Source organism: Mytilus californianus, unplaced genomic scaffold (genome assembly GCF_021869535.1).
Source record: "Mytilus californianus isolate M0D057914Y unplaced genomic scaffold, xbMytCali1.0.p SCAF_11, whole genome shotgun sequence".
Lineage (NCBI taxonomy): Eukaryota > Metazoa > Mollusca > Bivalvia > Mytilida > Mytilidae > Mytilus > Mytilus californianus.
Window position 1 is genome coordinate 19,451,871 of NW_026262593.1, and position 19,825 is coordinate 19,471,695.

Below are 19,825 nucleotides of genomic sequence, written 5' to 3' on the forward strand. Positions count from 1 at the left end.
TTTGAATGTTTATTTTAAATATTATAAGTACATAAACATATAAACAGTGTTAATAGGTTCAGTTTGATAAATTTACAATCGTGTGTAAATTGTCCTAATCCTCCCTAAAAACCAATAATAAAGAATAATTGATAAGTTATCAGATTTGGTTTTTAAGGTAATGTTTTAGTTATTGTGTAGACCATTACCAGTGTCAACAAGAAATGAAGTAAGTGGTGATTCAGGAGTGGGGTAGTTGGGTTACAATTTTTTTTGGCTTTGCTAATTATCAGAATTAAACTTGATGCGAATGTCAGTAACTTGAATGTTATCACAGAAGTATTTGAGTCTATTGAATTAATGCTGAATAACAGGGCTATAAATAAGGTATTGTGTATAAACATTAAGGAAAAAGAAAAGGTTTATTTTTAGCTTTAACTGAAACCATTAATCTGTTTTGTTTTACATTATGATGCTCAGAGGTTGAATGAAAAATGTGAGCTGTGCCATCTTACCAATAAAATTAAAGTCAAAATACCAATAAATCTCCACAATTAAGGTCTTCCTTTAGATCAAGAACCAATTGGTATTAATTGCTTTGCCCCACCTATAATATAAGAGGGGCATTATGTTTTTCGGTCTGTGTGGCTGTCTGTCTTTCCAAGATCAGGTTTAAGTTTTAGGTCAAGGTTGTTTACCATGAACATTAGGTCACATCAACTTGAAGCTTAGTACAAATTTTCATTATGATGTGAACAACTTAAAAATATAAGTTGAATTATTGGTTTGTTCACTGAACATGTACATTTTATAGTATGAGCAAGAAATGGTCTTTGTTTTATATATTCTTACTCTTCTTCTTTGAAAGGATTAGTTGCTTTTTGTTGATTTTCTTGGAGAGAGATATCATGGTACCTATTAACACAATTAAGATCACGATTTTTGAGATTTCACTACCAACTTGTGAACATACCTTGTTATATAAAAGATTTGCTATCACTGTAGTTAATTGAAAAGCACTTTCTTTGCAAAATTCCACCCTGTATTGGCAGATTCATTTATAAATGAAACAGTAAATGTATATACAATGTTACTTATGTAAACAGATGTAAGTTTATTACTGTAACTGTTTATTTACTATAAATTATAAACCTCTTTTTTAAGGTTTTGAACTGTTTTAAGAAGTTCTTTGTATTAAATCTTTGATCATTGATTAAATCATTCAGTAAAGAGTGCCATATGCACTTGGAGGGTTTATTTATGTGACTTGTTACAACAGATAATTGTTAGATTTTCATCTTCAGCAATATCATATTTTTATATCAAGAGATAAAAATTATATAATATCTAATTTTACACACTAAGGGGTCTTTTATCTGTGGAAACCTATTAATAAATACAAATATATAATTGTATAAAAGTATTATTTATGTTTATTATGATACTAAACTTCTTGTGGTTTATGTTATTCCAGTCAGACTTTAATAAAACATAAGGATTTGATATAATTTTACATTATGCTGCTTTTGTTATGATGCTGTTGTCATACATAAAATGAAATTGGTATTTAGATGATGGGACAGTAAAGTAATCATGCATATGTTTTTATTTATCTTGAACAGATCCCTTTGTTAATCATTGGAAAGTTAGAAGGAGGATGAACATTGAAGAAGATGATCATTTCTTATTTGTATGTTTCAGGTCCACCTCGAGTTAACGGTCACAGTAAACATCATGGTCATTCATACGATTCTTCCACCGTGCTCAGTAGTGATATAGACACCACTAGTTTCTTTGATACCGATGATGACAGTCGATTTTCTACAGTCACAGACACAACCAACCGAACTGCCTCAAAATATGGCCGTCAAAAGCGACGACAAAGACGGAAACATCGGATGCCCCCTATTAGTCGGGTAATTACACAGAATTGACAATTGTTAAACAAAGATACTCTTATTAGTCCCCTACCGACGAAGTCGAAGGGGACTTTAGGTTTGCACTCAGTCCGTCTGTCTGTCTGTCCTTCTGTCAGTCCAGCAAATCAGCTTTCCACACTTTTTTTCTTCGTTCTTGAAGATATTAATGTGATATTTGGTATATAGTTTTATCATGACAAGTTATAGATCAAGTTCAAATTTTGTTCCAGTCTGAAGATTTAATCCAGAGTTATGGACCATAACTCTGGACCATATCTAATGTTAGAGTACTATGTTAAACCATATTTCTGTACAAAGGGAGATAACTAATTTTTTAAAAGACATTCTTTGTTCAATTATTTGAAGAATTTTTTGGCAGGTTTGTTAGTTATTTAGTATAAACTAATTTTCTGAATGCTATATATATAAAAAAAAAATTATGAAGAGAAATCCTTTAATTAGATAATAATCTATTTTTATTATGTATATATTTCAATACATTACATTGTGTAGATAAGTTGTTGACATTTTATAGATAAGTTACAAATCTATATTAGTTTGTGACAAATGAAAGAAAAAATATTTGGAATTATTAATTATATTTGATTATAATTTGAAAATAGATATACACTGTATTACATCATATCTAATTTTAGAGAACTATTAATCATATATAATGTTTTTATACGCCCGCAAAAAAAATTTTGTGGTCGTATATTGGTATGACGTTGGCGTCGTCGTCTTCGATGTCGATGTCGTCCGTCGTCAGCGTCATCCGAAGACACATTGGTTTTCACACTCTAACTTTAGTTTAAGTGAATGGATCTCTATGAAATTTTACCATAAGGTTCAATACCATAAAAGGAAGGTTGGGATTGATTTTGGGGTATATGGTACCAACAGTTAGGGAATTAGGGGCCAAAAATAAGCTTTTTTGTAACTTCCAGACATTACTTGTGTGTTAGTGCATGGATCTCTCTGACATTGTACCACAAGGTTCCATATCACAAAGGGAATGCTGGGATTGATTTTGGGGGTATTTGCCTCCAAATTTTAGGAATTAGGGGCCAAAAAGGGGGCAAAAAACAAGCATTTTTCTAGTTTCATGACAATAACTTGTGTGTAAGTGTATGGATCTTTATGAAAATGTACTACAAGGTTCCATATCACAAAGGGAAAGCTGGGTTTGAGTTTGGAGGTAATTGCCCTAAACGTTTAGGAATTTGGGGCCCAATAGGGGCCAAAAAACAAGCATTTTTCTAGTTTCCAGACAATAACTTGTATTCAAGTGTATGGATCTCTCTGAAATTGTACTGCAAGGTACCATACCACAAAAGGAAGGCTGGGATTGATTTTGGGGGTAATTGCCTCAAAATTTTAGGAATTAGGGGCAAAAAAGGGGCAAAAAATCAAGCATTTTTCTAGTTTCAGGACAATAACTTGTGTGTAAGTGTATGGATCTTTATGAAATTGTACTACAAGGTTCCATATCACAAAGAGAAAGCTGGGTTTGAGTTTGGGGGTAATTGCCCTAAACGTTTAGGAATTTGGGGCCAAAAAACAAGCATTTTTCTAGTTTCTAGACAATAACTTGTGTTAAGGGGATCTCTCTGAAATTGTACTGCAAGGTACCATACCACAAAGGGAAGGCTGGGATTGATTTTGGGGGTGATGAATCATAAGGGGGTTCAAAAAATTTGATTTATATGTGAAAGCAAATAATAATGATGTAGTTTGAATAAGTATATTAAAATTTTTTAAGTTCTTAAACCACATTCATTCTGTGTCAGAAACCTATGCTGTGTCAAATATTTAATTACAATCCAAATTCAGTGCTGTATCAAGCTTGAATGTTGTGTCCATACTTGCCCCAACTGTTCAGGGTTCGACCTCTGCGGTTGTATCAAGCTGCGCCCAGCGGAGCATTTTATTTTCATCATGCTTATACAATATTGATTGATAATTGGTATATAGTTTTATCATCACAAGTTACAGATCAAGTTCAAATTTTTGTTTCAGTCTAATAATTTTGTGCAGAGTTATGGTCCTTGGACTTGAAAAATTCACTCATACAATCAGTTTTCCAGACTGTTTTTAGTCATGCTTGAAGATATTGACATGATATTTACTTTTTGTTTACACCATGGCAAGTTATATAACAAGTTTTATGTTTATGTGCTTATGCTGATCCTGGAAAGGTTGAATACTGCTGATCAAAGCATCATATATGATATATAATATAAATTTATGGAGACATTAGTTTACCAATGTTAAAATCTCATAAATCAATTAAAAAGAAACAAATCTAGGTAACAAACAAAAACTGTGGGGATTTCATTTACTCCAAAAATAGCAAAACCATGTTGTGTCATCAGGGTTAGCATCGTCTGCTTTTCAAAATTAATTTACAGATCAGACGACTATCAATGTATCCAAAGATCTAAGACTGCGACAACATGTTGCTAGTGAGTTGAGACACTGACATCATGCATAGTTGATGACAATAAACTAAAAAATTATTAAACCAAGATGATGATGATGTCATAAGAATAAAAAAGATTCTAGTACTCTATTTTGATTTCTATTCTTCACATTGAAAAATGTTGGCGGTTATTAGTGATGAGGCTTAAAATGAACCGGGTTAGGTGACCTGAACTAAATATAGATAGCTAATGTTTTTGGTAATCATATATTTTACAAAGAAATTCATTATTAATTATAAGAATATCATAATTCGATGATGTAACTAGTTTTAGATGAACAATTTATTGCAGTGGACATATGCTTCTTATAATTAGATGAAATTTAGTAATATTAATGAAATGTAAGGCAGGTGAGGTATAATTATGATACTTGTACAATTTGTTAATGGAGATGTAAGGATTTATAAAGGTAGGGGAAGTATAGGAATACAATTATTTTGAACAAAAAATTTTAAAAGCTGTTTTTTCTTAGATTAAAGAAAAAATATTTTCAAATGCTTAATAGTATATGATGTAATGAGATTAAATTAATTGCAAATTTAATTTAAGCTTTCACAACAGCCATATTCAAGGTTGTAAGTCTGTGCACTTTCTAAATCTGTGCATTGCATTGGTACTAATAAAGGGCAGACTTTAAGGGTACACATTCTCACAATTGAATTGAATGACTTACAGTTTAATTTAGACACAATCAAATTGTGGTTTCATGTCTACTTAATGTTTCTAAAATTTGGCATATTTTATAAAAATTGTTCTAGTGTAAGATATTTTGAATTCAAATGTTTTTGCGAATTTTTTATTGTTGCAAATATTGTGAATGGAAAGGTTTCACAAAAATGAAAAGTGTTTATAAACTTGGCAGCATTATCTGATTCAGCATGTCCAAAAATCATAATAAGTAAACTCACATTTTTATGCCCCCGCCACAGTGGAGGGGGTATTAAGGGTTTCCCTCAACCTTCCGTCCATCCTTCTGTCCATCCCATATCTGTTTACTCTAACTTAAGTTTTCCTCATCCAACTCTTATGAAAATCATACACAATGCTAAGAACCAAAACTTGCGTACAGATTTTGAATTTGGGCAGTGAGTCATTTACCATTCTAGAGTTATGCTCCTTTATAACTTGGAAAATTAAAAATCATTTCCACACTCTTACTCAAGTGTGCCTCGTGCATATTTTATAAAACTCATACACAATGCAAAGAAACACAACACTACTATAAGCAGAGATTAAATTTTGGCAGTATGTCATTAACCGTTCTAGAGTTTTGCCTCTATATAACTTGGAAAATTGCAAATGTTTCAGTTTCTTCACTCTTAACTTAAGTTTGTCTCATCCAAATTTAAAGAAACTCATACACAATGCTAAGAACCACATCACATAGAGTTCTAATTTGGGCAGTTAGTCATATACTGTTCTAGAGTTATGTCCCTTTTTAACTTAGAATTGGGGGCATTTGTATTCTCAGACACATTCTTCTTTTATTTTCCATTGTTCAACATTAAATGCACCAAAAATTTCTGAAATTACGATATTTTTTAAAGCATCATCTGCTCAATATTTCTATGCTGATTTTTCTGGCCCATACATATGTAGGTTCATTAAATCAAATGGCAGAGATAGTTGTATTATAAGTTATAACACTTTGATTATGGTTTTTGTCGAGCCTGCAACTTTTATCGCAGAATTCTCGACATAGGGATAGTGATCCGGCGACGGTGGCGGCGTTAGCTAACTTCTTAAAAGCTTTATATTTTAGAAGGTGGAAGACCTGGATGCTTCATACTTTGTATATAGATGCCTTATGTTACGAAGTTTCCATCTGTCACATGTCCATTGTCCTTGACCTCATTTTCATGGTTCAGTGACTACTTGAAAAAAAAGTTTTGGTGGTCAAGTCCATATCTCAGATACTAGAAGCAATAGGTCTAGCATATTCGGTGTGTGGAAGGACTGTAAGGTGTACATGTCCAACTGGCAGGTGTCATCTGACCTTGACCTCATTTTCATGGTTCAGTGGTTATAGTTAAGTGTTTGTGTTTTGGTCTGTTTTTCTTATACTGTATGCAATAGGTCTACTATATTTGGTGTATGGAATAATTGTAAGGTGTACATGTCTAGCTGGCAGGTGTCTTCTGACCTTGACCTCATTTTCATGGTTCAGTGGTCAAAGTTAATTTTTTGAGTTTTGGTCTTTTTTTCTAATACTATATGCAATACGTCATCTATATTTGGTGTATGGAAATATTTTATGATGTTCATGTCAGTCTTGCAGGTTTTATTTGACCTTGACCTCATTTTCACGGATCATTGCTCAGTGTTAAGTTTTTGTGTTTTTGTCTGTTTTTCTAATACTATAAGGAATAGGTCAACTATATTTGTTGTATGGAAGGATTGCAAGCTGTACATGTCTGCCTGGCATTGTTCATCTGACCTTGACCTCATTTTCATGGTTCATTGGTCAATGTTTAGTTTTCTTGGTTAAGTCTGTATCTTATAAACTATAAACAATGATCAACTATATTTAGTGTATTGAATGATTGTAAGGTGTACATGTCTTTCTTGTTTGGTTTATATGACCTTGACCTCATTTTCTTGGATCATGTTAAGTGTATGTGATAGTTGTAGTAAAGCTTTATATTTAGGACTATCAACAAAATATCAGTGATTAGTAAAGAAGGCGAGACATTTCAGCGTGTGCACTCTTGTTAAGATTTCTTTCTTTCCTTTTCAGGCATCGTCATTTAGTAGTATTACAGATTCAACAATGTCCTTAAATGTTATTGTGGTTACATTAAATATGGGTAAGTAAGGTGGAAATCAACAATTTGTATGTTAGATTAAGAAAATTATATTGAAATATAAAACGATTTGGGGTGCAGAGGGTGTAAACATTCTCATTAGTTACAATATAGACCTCATTGTGATATAGCCTTTTTTTTCACTGACACAACGTTTATCAAGAAAAATATCTAAGTTGCATTCTTCATCTTTCATAGAAGTGAGACTGTTGTCAGGAAAAGTCAAGACATTGCATACATAATACAAACTATATAACAATTTAATAGAAAATATTTACTTGAGGTAACATTACATAAAATACTGTAAAATAATTGTTTTAAAAAAACAGGATTTATTTGGGGGGCATCTCAAAAAATTGTTAAAAACAACACTTAACGACAGCATTAAGACCGCATCTTTGGTGATGACTAGACTACTGTAGCATTATTTAGGATGACATCATTTCTCATAGTATTCAAATGCAGAAGAAATTGCATAATACAACAAATCACAAAAAATGATAGATAAAGCAAACTTTGAATACAAATTATACAAAGTTCTTTTTCAAAGCATACTCTGAATCACACAGATTATAACATGGAAACAGATATGAAGTTTACAAATTCTTAAAGATTTCAGTTTGAAAGTGTGAAATGTACACTACAGTGAATGAAGAAATGATATTCATCCTCCTTATATTTCAGACACAGTAAACTTTTTAGGAATCAGTATCGTAGGCCAAAGTAACAAAGGTGGTGATGGTGGTATATATGTTGGTTCCATTATGAAAGGGTAAGAGTATTGTCAAGTGAAGATGTTTGATCTATGGGGAGGTTGATTATTTGATTAAGTACCACTGTTAGGGGTCTACTCTATGTAATGTGAGTTCTATATGAAAATAAGGAGATGAGGTATGATTGCCAATGAGATAACTATCCACCAAAGTTCAAATAAAGTGGATGTAAGCAATTATAGGCAACCGTACAGCCTTTAACAATGAGAAAAACCCATACTGTATAGTCGGCTAAAAAAAGGCCCCAACATAACAAATATGAAACAATTCAATTGAGAAAACTAACAGCCTAATTTATAACAAAACAATTAACGAAAAACAAATATGACAGACATGAACCAACGACAACCACTGAACTTCAATTATAATTATTAAAAGACTTATTTAATTGCAGCTTACTCTTTCTCTCAAATGGAAGACCTATTTCCAGAACTTTTAATTTGGCCTAGTAAACTACTTGTACTAAATGTCAGTATTTGAATATAAATAACAAAAAAAAAAACACTTAGAAGTAAACAGCTATGTGCATTTTCATTTCCAAAACTTCAAGAAAGACATGTTATTTTCAGAGAGTTCCTAACAAACAAGGCAACCTATTGTTTGTTCATCAATCTCTGAAAAGTAGTAGTTTTATCAAAATTTGTGTTCTTACAACAAGCAAGTGAAATTATACTGTACCTTTAACTATCATGGTCTCAAATGATTATCCATATGATAACATACAAATGTTTATCCATATGATAACATACAACTAACTGTTTTATGTATTCAAAGGGTGTCACATTCACTTATCAACTGCTGTTTCAAAATTTTTGAATGGCTTTGCATCTTTTTCTTATAAACGTAAATCAAATTTGGCTGCATATTAGATGTTAATTTTGTCATGAAAAAATTCACTTTAAGAAATAAGTTGGGCGCTCATGAGTATTAGTTCCATGTTAAAGCATGGTTTCATACCATTAAGATATATCAACGATCAAGATGCAGAAAATACAATTTAACTATTTATGTTGTTACAAAATATCGACATTTATCATGAAGTTATACTGCTGACAGATATATATGACTGTTTCATGTATCAAGTTTATTATACCCCATGCAACGAGTTGCGGAGGGTATAATATTTTTGACCCGTCCGTCCGTCCGTCTGTCCGTCCGTCAGTCAGTCAGTCCTGTTTCTTGTCATCGCAACTCCTCTCAAACCACACAACAGAATTACACGAAACCTTTTTAGATAAAAAGGACATACTATGAAGTTGTGCATATCGACAGGAAATTAAGATTCAATTCTTTTTCTAGGAGTTAAGCCCATTTGAACTTATTTACTTTAATGTACTACTGCAACAGTTTGTCATCGCAACTCCTCTCAAACCACACAACAGAATTTCATGGAACCTTTTCAGATAATAAGGACATACTGCGTAGATGTGCATATCAACAGGAAATTACGATTCAATTTTTTTCCAGGAGTTACGCCCCTTTGAACTTAATTGCCCAATATACTACTGCAACCTTTTGTCATCGCAACTCCTCTCAAACCACACAACAGAATTTCATGAAACCTTTTCAGATAATAAGGACATACTACGTAGATGTGCATATCGACAGGAAATTATGATTCAATTTTTTTCCAGGAGTTACGCCCCTTTAGACTTAATTGGCAAATATACTACTGCAACCTTTTGTCATCGCAACTCCTCTCAAACCACACAACATAATTTCATGAAACCTTTTCAGATAATAAGCACATACTACGTAGATGTGCATATCGACAGGAAATTACAATTCAATTTTTTTTCCAGGAGTTACGCCCCTTTGAACTAATTTGCCCAATATATTACTGCAACCTTTTGTCATTGCAACTCCTCTCAAACCACACAACAGAATTTCATGAAACTGTAGATAATAAGGACATACTATGTAGATGTGCATATTGACAGGAAATTATGATTCAATTTTTTTTTCTTACACTTATTTTATTTCTCCAATGACAATGTGGGGACGTGGGGTATGTGAGCGCGCTCACTATGGTTCTTTCATTTGTTTTTCAGTGGTGCTGTTGCTCAGGATGGTCGTATAGAACCTGGTGATATGATTTTAGAAGTGAACGGCATTAGCTTTGAAAATTTAAGTAATGATGATGCAGTTCGAGTTTTGAGAGAAGCTGTACAAAAACCTGGGTAGGTAGCAAAACTCCAGACTCACTGAACAAGGCATTCTAGTCATGGAGTAATTGTTATGCCCCTGCCGTAGCTGAGGGGGCATTAAGTTTTACCCTTGTCCGTCTGTACGTACGTACATACGTCCGTACGTCCCAAAATTGGTTGCCATTCTCTAACTAAAGTTTGCCTCAACCAAATGTTATGAAACTTATACACAATGCTTATTACCACAGATCAAGATTGAATTTTGATAGTGTCACTCTAACTGTTCTAGAGTTATGCCCCTTTATAAATGGAAAAATTGCAAATTTTTTAGTTTCTGTTCTCTTACTTTAGTTTGCCTCAACCAAATGTTATGAAACTTATAAATACACAATGCTTATTACCACAAAACACTGATCAAGTTAAATTTTGGTAGCGTCACTTTAAACATTATCAAGGTATGCCCCTTTATAAATCGAAAAATTTTTAGTTCCCGTTCTGTAACAAGTTTGTCCCAACCAAACATTATGAAACCTATACACATTACTTATTACCTTAAAACTCAGATCAAGTACAAATTTGGGTAGCGTCACTTTTATTGTTCTTGAGTTATGTCCCTTTATAATGTTGTATGCAAGCGGGGGAATCATCTGTGCCCATGGGGATACATTCTCCATTTATTTTACCATAAGAAAACTGATGCAATTTTAAAGAAAAGTAAATATTTTTTAAACACATAAAAAACATGATACAGACTTTATTATTCTTCAAAATATGACCAAAAATATCTCAAGAGTAATGGTATGAAATTGTTCCTCAAGAAATAGTTTTAAAATTTTGTTGAGCACAGTTTCTTAAACTGTAAAGGATCCTTTTTAACCAATTGATTTAATTGGTTGATATAAGGATCTTCTGGTGGTTGAGAGTTATTGATATCTGGTTAAACCAGAACATACATGGTTGATGTCAGAAAAGTGGATTTTAATTCTCTTATTTTCCTGTGAAAGTCGTCATCTTTTTGTTTTATTACTTCAAGTGATTAGATTTTTTTCCATTTTAGATTTTAAACATTGTGTTTTTAAATAAACTTGTATTTTTGTGAATCTGTTATTTTGTATTCATAAAAAAGAAGAAATTTCAGATCTATAATTTGAAAAAAAAAGACATAATACTGATGTTCATTCATTTTACAGTCCAATTACACTAGTCGTAGCCAAATGTTGGGATCCTAGTCCGAAAGGATATTTTACAGTCCCTCGACAAGAACCTGTGCGACCTATTGATCCTTCTGCATGGGTAGCACACACTACAGCAATGCAACAAAATTTCATGCATGGGATTGGCGGACCAAGTCCTTCAATCAGTAATATGACATCAACGAGTTCATCATTAACTAGTTCATTACCTGACTCTGAACGTAAGTTTTATCGTGAACACTCATGTAATAGTTGGGGCTGGACAATTAATAAGCAAACAAAAATCAATCAAACTGAACGTAATAATTTTTCATTGGTCATTAGTTTCTAGATGTTTAAAATTTCCAACCAATGATTCTATCAGTAAGTTATTTAACATCATTAATTGCTTGTGTAATTAAATGAAACACATGCAACAGTCAGAAACAAGAGCAAAGACTGGTAGACCACAGTCAGAATAATGAATACAGATAGAGTGACAATTATTTCAACACTGAATTGCTTTGTTTTGATATATAAATATAAATTATTATATTTTGATAGATATCATGGATATGAATATGAAAGTGAATAAAAACAAAATTATTATGTTGATAAATTGGTCATTAGAATTTTCCAATCCATTGTAGCCCAATTTATGTATAAAGATGAAAAATATTTATAACTAACACAGGTGGACAAAAACTGAAAGAGAGACAACTCTGTGGTTTTAAGAAAAAGGTTACAGCTCAATTCTAAAAGCTTGACACACAAACCCTACAAAAAACCAGCAGTAACTAAAACAGTGTTAAGAAATGTTTCCAAAATTAATCTGTCAATTTCACACTGAAGTACTTTTATCAACATACAACATAAATAAGATTTTTATCCTAAAAACTTTAAGAGCATTATGTCTAATAAATATTAAAGAATTGAAGTATATTTATATCTTTCACTTTCTTTTTCAGGTTTTGATGATTTGAATTTAACAACAAACACAGATATGGCCACCGTTGTCAAGGCAATGGCACAACCAGATTCTGGTCTAGAAATTAGAGACAGAATGTGGTTAAAAATAACAATACCTAATGCTTTTATAGGTAAGAATAACACAGTAAAAAATGAATAGCAAGTTGTGTACAGAATATCAATTACCAAAGAAACTAATGATGGGAAAAAATAAGAAGTTTATTTACTGCACATACTGTAATGCAGGCACAGAACTAAACAGAATGAGAACCCAATATAATACTGAACTACAACAATTTATGAAATCTTTTTGGCTATAATTATATTTGAATGAAAGATGACTATGCTTATACGTCAGTAAGAAAGCAACCCTACAATTAAAAAAAAAAGACATCTAAAGGTCAGCCTACATTAAACAATAGATTATATTCATCGAAGGATCAACCTACTTGTTTTCAATGGAAAAATGCTCTGCTGAAAATTTCATACTGTTATATAAATATTTACAAAACGTACAAACATTGCTTAAATTGTTTTCATGTTTATAATAGATTTTTCAATGTTTACTGTGGATTCATTACTATTTGTGGGATACAAATTATCGTGGGTTAAAGTGAACCATCAATTTATATGTTCAACGAAGTACAAATTTTCGATAGGCTTTTATGCAGACTTTGGCAAAACTGTTAAATCAAATATACACAAAAAAACAAATTTTCTTCCGTCCTGGGAAATTGTTACCAATGAAAAATAAATGAATCCACAGTTATACAGCAAACTTTGGGTTTTTTTTCAGGATCTGATTTAGTTGATTGGTTATTTACTCATCTAGAAGGCTTTACTGATCGAAGGGATGCTAGAAAATATGCATGTAATTTATTAAAAGCTGGATATATTCGACATACTGTGAACAAAATTACATTTTCTGAACAGTGCTACTATGTATTTGGTGATATTTATGGAAGTAAGTATACATGTACAATTAAGTGTGTGTGTGTAGATGTGTGTGTTGTGGGTAGCTCACAATGTCATTGTTTGTACATACAGGATTATCGTTCTGTTTCTTTAATAGTGAACTTTGCAATTCAAGTAGTTATATTTTATTAGAATTGTGATAGCAGTTCTGTAATGAAGGACAAAGATGAAAAAAGAAAATTTAGGAACAATGATGAGTTTCAACAGAAGTTATTCATCTGTTATTTATCTTTCTTTCACTCATCATTTCTATTCAGATTGTAATGAGAGCTTTCAAAAACTGAAAGCTGTTAAAATCAAAATTACTCTGGCAAAAATCTTTAAAGTCTAAAGAAAAGCAAAACTGAATAACTTGAGCAATTATGATTTCTACAGTCTGAATAAAATTGATCAATTGCAAGAAAACTGATGAATAGTTTTAATTGATTCTGCAGCAATGAGGATTGTCGATGTTAAAAGGGTTCTTTACAGCACACAGCAAAAACATATTTTTTGTTTGATTAAAAATGGCTCAAAACAGAAAAGGCTATAACTTATAAATTTAGAACATTATATCTCTGAAAATAATGGAATATAACAAAAGGATTATATTGTGAACAGCATGTTCATAGTTTTACATTCTGACTTATCTCCCTTTATAAATCTTCAATCTTAATGCTTTGCAAAGCAATATTAAAAATAAATCTGGCATAGGATTATTTGCATGCCAACTTCTGTTTGCATTGCTAAGCTGTTTTCTGAAAATGTCAGTGATGTTTAATGACCACAGTTAATCATCATTTGTAAATCATAAATATTTGATATTGGATATCATTTTTTGCTGTGCATGATTTTGGGATTGATATTTTACTTATTCCTTTTATCAGTCTAGTTCATATTTCATCATCATATTCGTTTTCATACACTTGCATGAAATATTTTCCATTATTCACTTGACCTTGAACTCACTATGACCTTCATCTTGTTTTGCCATTTTAGATGGGCCACTGTATCCAGGTCAGTATCTTCACTCATATAAAGGACCTTTCCTATCATAACTCACTCATGCATGACAATCACTAATCAAAATTGTTATACAATATTTTTATAAATTACATGAGTTTTTAGGTATAAATCTGTTCAGTTGTTATGGGTACTATGTATACAAATATATGACAGTTCTATTGTTAATTTAAGAAGTTATATACCACCCTGATTATGTTTTAAAAAGCCACAGATTTACTCATTTACATTTTGAATAATTCACTTCAACTTCAGTCTTCCTTGTTTCTTTTCCCTTTACCGACATTTTATAAGTTAAAACTAAAAATCTCCTTTTCTGTTTAAATGGTTGCCCTGACTGCATTATTAATTGCCTATTAAGTATCCATAACAGAGCTCAGATATAGTGCTTTCATAATAATTCAATTAAAATTGTGTTCAGAGGTACATCAGAACATCTGACTTGTACTTTACAAATTCTATATTTAACTAAAATATTTCGATATATAAGCATTGTAGAGTATGCTAGTATAACTGCTTAATATTGAGGTAAACATTTATGTGAATTGAAGTAACAAGATATTTAAAATGCACAAATCTACTTAACAGCATGTTTATTTAAAGTAGTAGGGCTTTCACAATAAATGTAGACACAAAAACATTGAAATTGAGAGATAACTTATGACAGTGCAATCAGAAAGACTAATTCTTTTACACAATATAAAAATAAGGAGATGTGGTATGATTTCCAATGAGACAACTATCCACCAAAGTTGAAATGAAGTGGAGGTAAGCAGTTATAGGCAACCGTATGGCCTTCAACAATGAGAAAAACCCATACTGTATAGTCGGCTATGAAAGGCCCCGACATGAAAAATATGAAACAATTCAATTGAGAAAACTAACAGCCTAATTTATAACAAAACAATTATGAAAAACAAATAACAAGTAAGGTTTTTGAAACTATATGACATGAGGAAGTTCATAGAGTTAGAGCTACCCTTTTATACTGTGTCTTGGTCCCTAAAGACCCCGTTTGATTCCAGAGGAAAACAAATTCTCTATTTGGTTTGTGTAACAGTGCTACATTAATCTTACATATACACTAAGTTATTAATCTGATCCAGTATAACCCTCAATGCTTTACCATAATATTGTATGATTAATTTTAGGATATTTATTTTGAAAACATGTCCTCAGTAGATACTGAGATGTTTACCATACATATTGTGTAGAAAAATATTAATCTCAATGTTTATATTTTTCAGATTTATCTGCACTTAGTTTAGAAGATGTTGATTCTGTGTCTGAAGCTGATCGTGATACATTAGCTCCGTTACCACCGCCAGCTTGGAACAATCAATACCCTTATACTAACAATACTTATATACCACAAAACATTAGTTATATACCCCCGTACAGTTATACTAGTACAGACTCACAAAGTTATATCGGCTCTTTTGTTGATGGTATGGATAAAAATTCTACTGTTGGTGCTGGTGGTGTGATTGGACTGTCGAGTATTGGTAACGGAGGAGGCAATAATAGTGGTGGCAGTGTACACAGTGCATCAGGTTAGTGGCATGTGGGCATGGTTATCAGGCTTAATGTCAAATTTCATATTCCTTGCTTTGTTCTATGATATTGTTATTTTAAGCTAGAAAATGCTGCAAACTTGATAAAAACCATAAAGTAGGGTAATTGTGGGAAATCAACAACAAAAAAAACAAATAGCAGAAAACTGTTATAATTTCTTAAAAAAAAGCAGTATGATCTTAGTATTACATGCAGAAAAGGGAAGAGGAGTCAGAAAATTACACATTAATCTTTTAAAAGAATAAAATAAAAGTACAACACAGATGCTTTCTATTCACAATCGCTTTAGTGTGAAAAATGCATTCAGTACCAATGTGAAATGTTATTTGCAATTTTGCAGTGTAATGATCACAACTAGACACACTTGCTTATTGGAAACTAATTCAAAATATAGGTCACAATGATTTAATATAGCTAACATTTCATGCTATGGTAACTACACTAAGAGTGTTTCACATTCTAAATAGTATCTAATTCTAAGTAGTATCATAACATAGTCCAGTAGTACACAAAACATTAATTATTTATTATTCTGGTGTGTAAGTACTGACTGTCTCCTATTAGGAGGGGGAAAGGACTTTCAAACAAAATTCGATAGCAGCTATTACCACAAAGATATTTTAATAGTTACCATATAACTGTTTGAAAAAAATGTAGCATGATAAATTAAGGTTTGAGGCAACCATTCTTAAAAGTAGGCAAAGAAGTATTCAGGTGTGTTATGTTCTAGCATGCAGTTGCCAGATTTCATAGATTGATATTGTACTAAATTTGATTGTTATAAGAATGTCCGTTGCATGATTTCTGTTTATGTGTGTAGTATGACCTCCCCTACTTTGCTTCTTTAAGCTTGGATTTATTCCCTGTTGGTATGCATACATTTTTCTTTGTGGTCTTTTTGGAATTTTTTTTCTGTCTTTTTTTTTTAATCCAAATCCATGTGAAATGCAAAAATACCTTCAAAGCACTGTGTGTGTTGAACAAAGAAGAATACTACATTTGTAAACAATTGTATTAATTTTTAATTTGTCGTTTTAAAAAAAAAAAATAATTATAAAATGAAAGTTTAGGTCTGCATTATTTATAATTAAACTACAACATGAGATTTTTCATTAAAGATGGAAAAACAACAAAAATTTTACAAAAAATTAAGAAATATAACTTCAAAGTACTTATAAATGATTTTATAAATAAATTTTTAATTATTTTGATGATTGAAAAAAATGTTAAGGTTAAATCCTCAGTGACATAGGGTCATGCTACAAATCATTCATGGTCCTAAATTTTGACCTTTGTTTACAGTTAACCAAAAAGACTGCACATGTATAGTCAGTACTTACAATCATTTGAAAAAGCTTTGGGAAAATAAAGACAAGCAGCTTTATCAGAACGCCACACATCATTTAGACTCAAAGGACAGGGCATGTTCTCGGAATCATTTAGACCCAAAGGACCGGGCAAGTTCTCGGAATCATTTAAACCCAAAGGATCGTGCATGTTCTCGGAATTCACTACATAGTTCTGGTTTGTAGTCCTTTCAGTTATTTTGAAACTCTGCCATATCTGAAACATATTTATTTAAGAGAGACAAATTCTTAAATGATGTAGAGGCAAAATTTTATTTACTGCAAAAGGCATCTCAGTTGGCTTCTCTCAACAACGAAATATATTTAAAGTGAAAGAAACATTATGAGAAATATAAATCATGATTGGATTGTTGAGAAGATTAAGAAGGAAATTGTTTAGATCTAAGATGATAGGGGAATTGATACAAAATGCCTAATTGTTTTAAGAACGTTTTCTCATTTGAACATTTCCCATGTCAGAATTACAGAAATATAAAGAGTCGAGCTTGGCTGTTACAAATATTATTGCTGCATACTGCTTGGAATTAATTTTGAGTTTTTTAATAGGTATAAGGAAAATTGAGAAGTTTCAGATATGGCAGAAAAAACTCCAGCTTTCACCACCTATTTTATTTATTTTGCATGCTCTTTATTTCCTTCACATTTCTACATTTTATGTAATATTAATTTTAATTAAGTGATATAGAAAGAAAGTATGTGTTGATTCCCAAAACTGCTGTGATTGATTCTTTATTAGCCCTTGTTTAGAAACATGGCAAAACTTGATAACTTGCCAAATTTAGCTAGAATTCGTATTTATTTGTAAAATAAATATTATTAAAAAAATCCCCCAAGAATTATTTGGCGTAACAGCTTTTTTCAATGTTCTTAACCACAATTTTTTCAACTCTTTTCGTTTAAATATCTAAACAATTGCAAGAAAATTGATTGTGCAATGCAAACATTGGTAATTGTTAATGTTACCAGGTGCACATTGTGAAATAATAAGCTCATGTTGTTGCATTTCAGCTTTGAGATCTTTTCATGTGTGTGAAATAAACCAATATAGTGATGTATTCAAACGTTGTTAAACTAACTTGATGTAGATTTAGTATTTGCTTCATGTGTTTTGCCAATTATTATTTCTTAAATGCTCAAAGTAAAAGCTTGTGTATTATTCTTTTTATGCCCCCGCTGTAGTGGAGGAGGCATTAAGTTTTACCCTTGTCTGTCTGTACATCTGTACGTTCCAAAATTGGTTTCTGTTCTCTAACTTAAGTTTGCCTAAACCAAATGTTATGAAACTTATACACAATGCTTATTACCACAAAACACAGATTAAGATTGAATTTGGGTGGTGACACTTTTACCTTTCAAAAGTTATGCCCCTTTCCAATGGAAAAATTGCTGAATTTTTTGTTTCTGTTCTCTAACTTAAGTTTGCCTCAACCAAATGTTATGAAACTTATACACAATGCTTATTACCACAAAACTAGATCAAGTAAGAATTTGGGTAGCTTCACTTTTATTGTTCTTGAGTTATGTCCCTTTATAACGTTATATGCAAGCAGGGGGATCATCTGTGTCTCATGGACACATTCCACATTTATTTTTTTCTTGTTATTTAAAGGATTGTTTTTAATGAAAAAAAATAGTCATGCAATTATTTTATGTTCTGTCATCATTCATTTAATTCTTACTATTTTGTAAATTGAATCCTTTAATACAGTCACATTGCCCTTGCAAATGTTTAACTGTAGATTGGATTTCACATACATTTGATAAAAAGAAAAACTCTATATGTGTTTTGGGGGAGGGAAAGTTTCTTCTATAATCTTAATAAGTATATTGTTTCAGTATATAAAACCAAGCTTTGCTTATATATTGTCATCAAAGATCATTGCATGAATATGCTATCCTCAGATGTGTGGCTTTCTGAGGCAGTCTGGACCTTAGTGTCCTGAAAACTAAATTTTATGCACCATTTATTCCTACAATTCATCTTATTTTATAACTTACTCTGATCGTTAAAATATACGTTAAACTATTCATAATCAATCAGGCAATCATTAAAATAATTGATTGACCAAAATATTTCTACTGTATATCCTAAGTAATATAATATAAAATGGTCCTTACGTTTCTTTTTACTCTTCATAACTTATGTACATTGCATGCTATTTTTCAGATTTGTAAAATTATTTACATAAAATTCTTTTTTCCACCTTGTGTGTGAGAAGGGTAAATGACAATTTTATCTAATTTTATCAGTTCATAATGCCTGTTGTTTGCCAATGAAATTCCAACCAGCTGCGCAGAAACTTCTAGCCAAAACCTTCTGTATTGACAAGGAACCCAACAACAATGTCCGTGGCAAAAAATCGCCACAGACACACTCAAGTTCCAAGGACCAATCAAAAGATAACAAAGATGCCAAACAGAAGGATGATGTTCCTAGCAACAATAATGACAATGAAGGCACTGTTGCTAAGGAACTGGTGACTACGGAGGAAAATGAGGCTGAAGCTGGGAAGCCAGGTTAGGCGTTCCACATCAGCATGGTGTGTCGGTGGCTTATAGAATCCTTGGCATGGTTTTACACCAATCCAGAGCTAAAGAACCAGAGCTTTTTCTATCTAGCTGCAGTCTGGTCTTCAGCCATAGAACTAGAGCTTTCTTCA

At 31.7% G+C, this 19,825-nt stretch overlaps 1 protein-coding gene and 1 long non-coding RNA gene across 10 annotated transcripts in view; one reads left to right on the forward strand and one right to left on the reverse strand.

Annotated features, from left to right (window-relative positions):
* The window catches only part of LOC127720729 (uncharacterized), a 187,233-nt gene that overhangs the window by 62,119 nt on the left and 105,289 nt on the right, over positions 1-19,825 (reverse strand). The gene's annotated exons all lie outside the window — the stretch shown is intronic.
* The window catches only part of LOC127720701 (segment polarity protein dishevelled homolog DVL-3-like), a 49,749-nt gene that overhangs the window by 23,108 nt on the left and 6,816 nt on the right, over positions 1-19,825 (forward strand). For 3 of the 8 annotated variants that reach the window (XM_052227447.1, XM_052227448.1, XM_052227455.1), the window contains 10 exons: positions 1,681-1,895; positions 7,119-7,188; positions 7,870-7,957; positions 10,010-10,138; positions 11,296-11,519; positions 12,246-12,377; positions 13,043-13,210; positions 14,200-14,217; positions 15,471-15,776; positions 19,416-19,682. In XM_052227447.1, the coding sequence (XP_052083407.1) occupies positions 1,681-1,895; positions 7,119-7,188; positions 7,870-7,957; positions 10,010-10,138; positions 11,296-11,519; positions 12,246-12,377; positions 13,043-13,210; positions 14,200-14,217; positions 15,471-15,776; positions 19,416-19,682 (1,617 nt within the window). Of the gene's footprint in view, positions 1-1,680; positions 1,896-7,118; positions 7,189-7,869; positions 7,958-10,009; positions 10,139-11,295; positions 11,520-12,245; positions 12,378-13,042; positions 13,211-14,199; positions 14,218-15,470; positions 15,777-17,100; positions 17,323-19,415; positions 19,683-19,825 lie in introns of all 8 variants that reach the window. The other 5 variants (XM_052227453.1, XM_052227454.1, XM_052227450.1 and 2 more) reach the window with 4 other exon arrangements.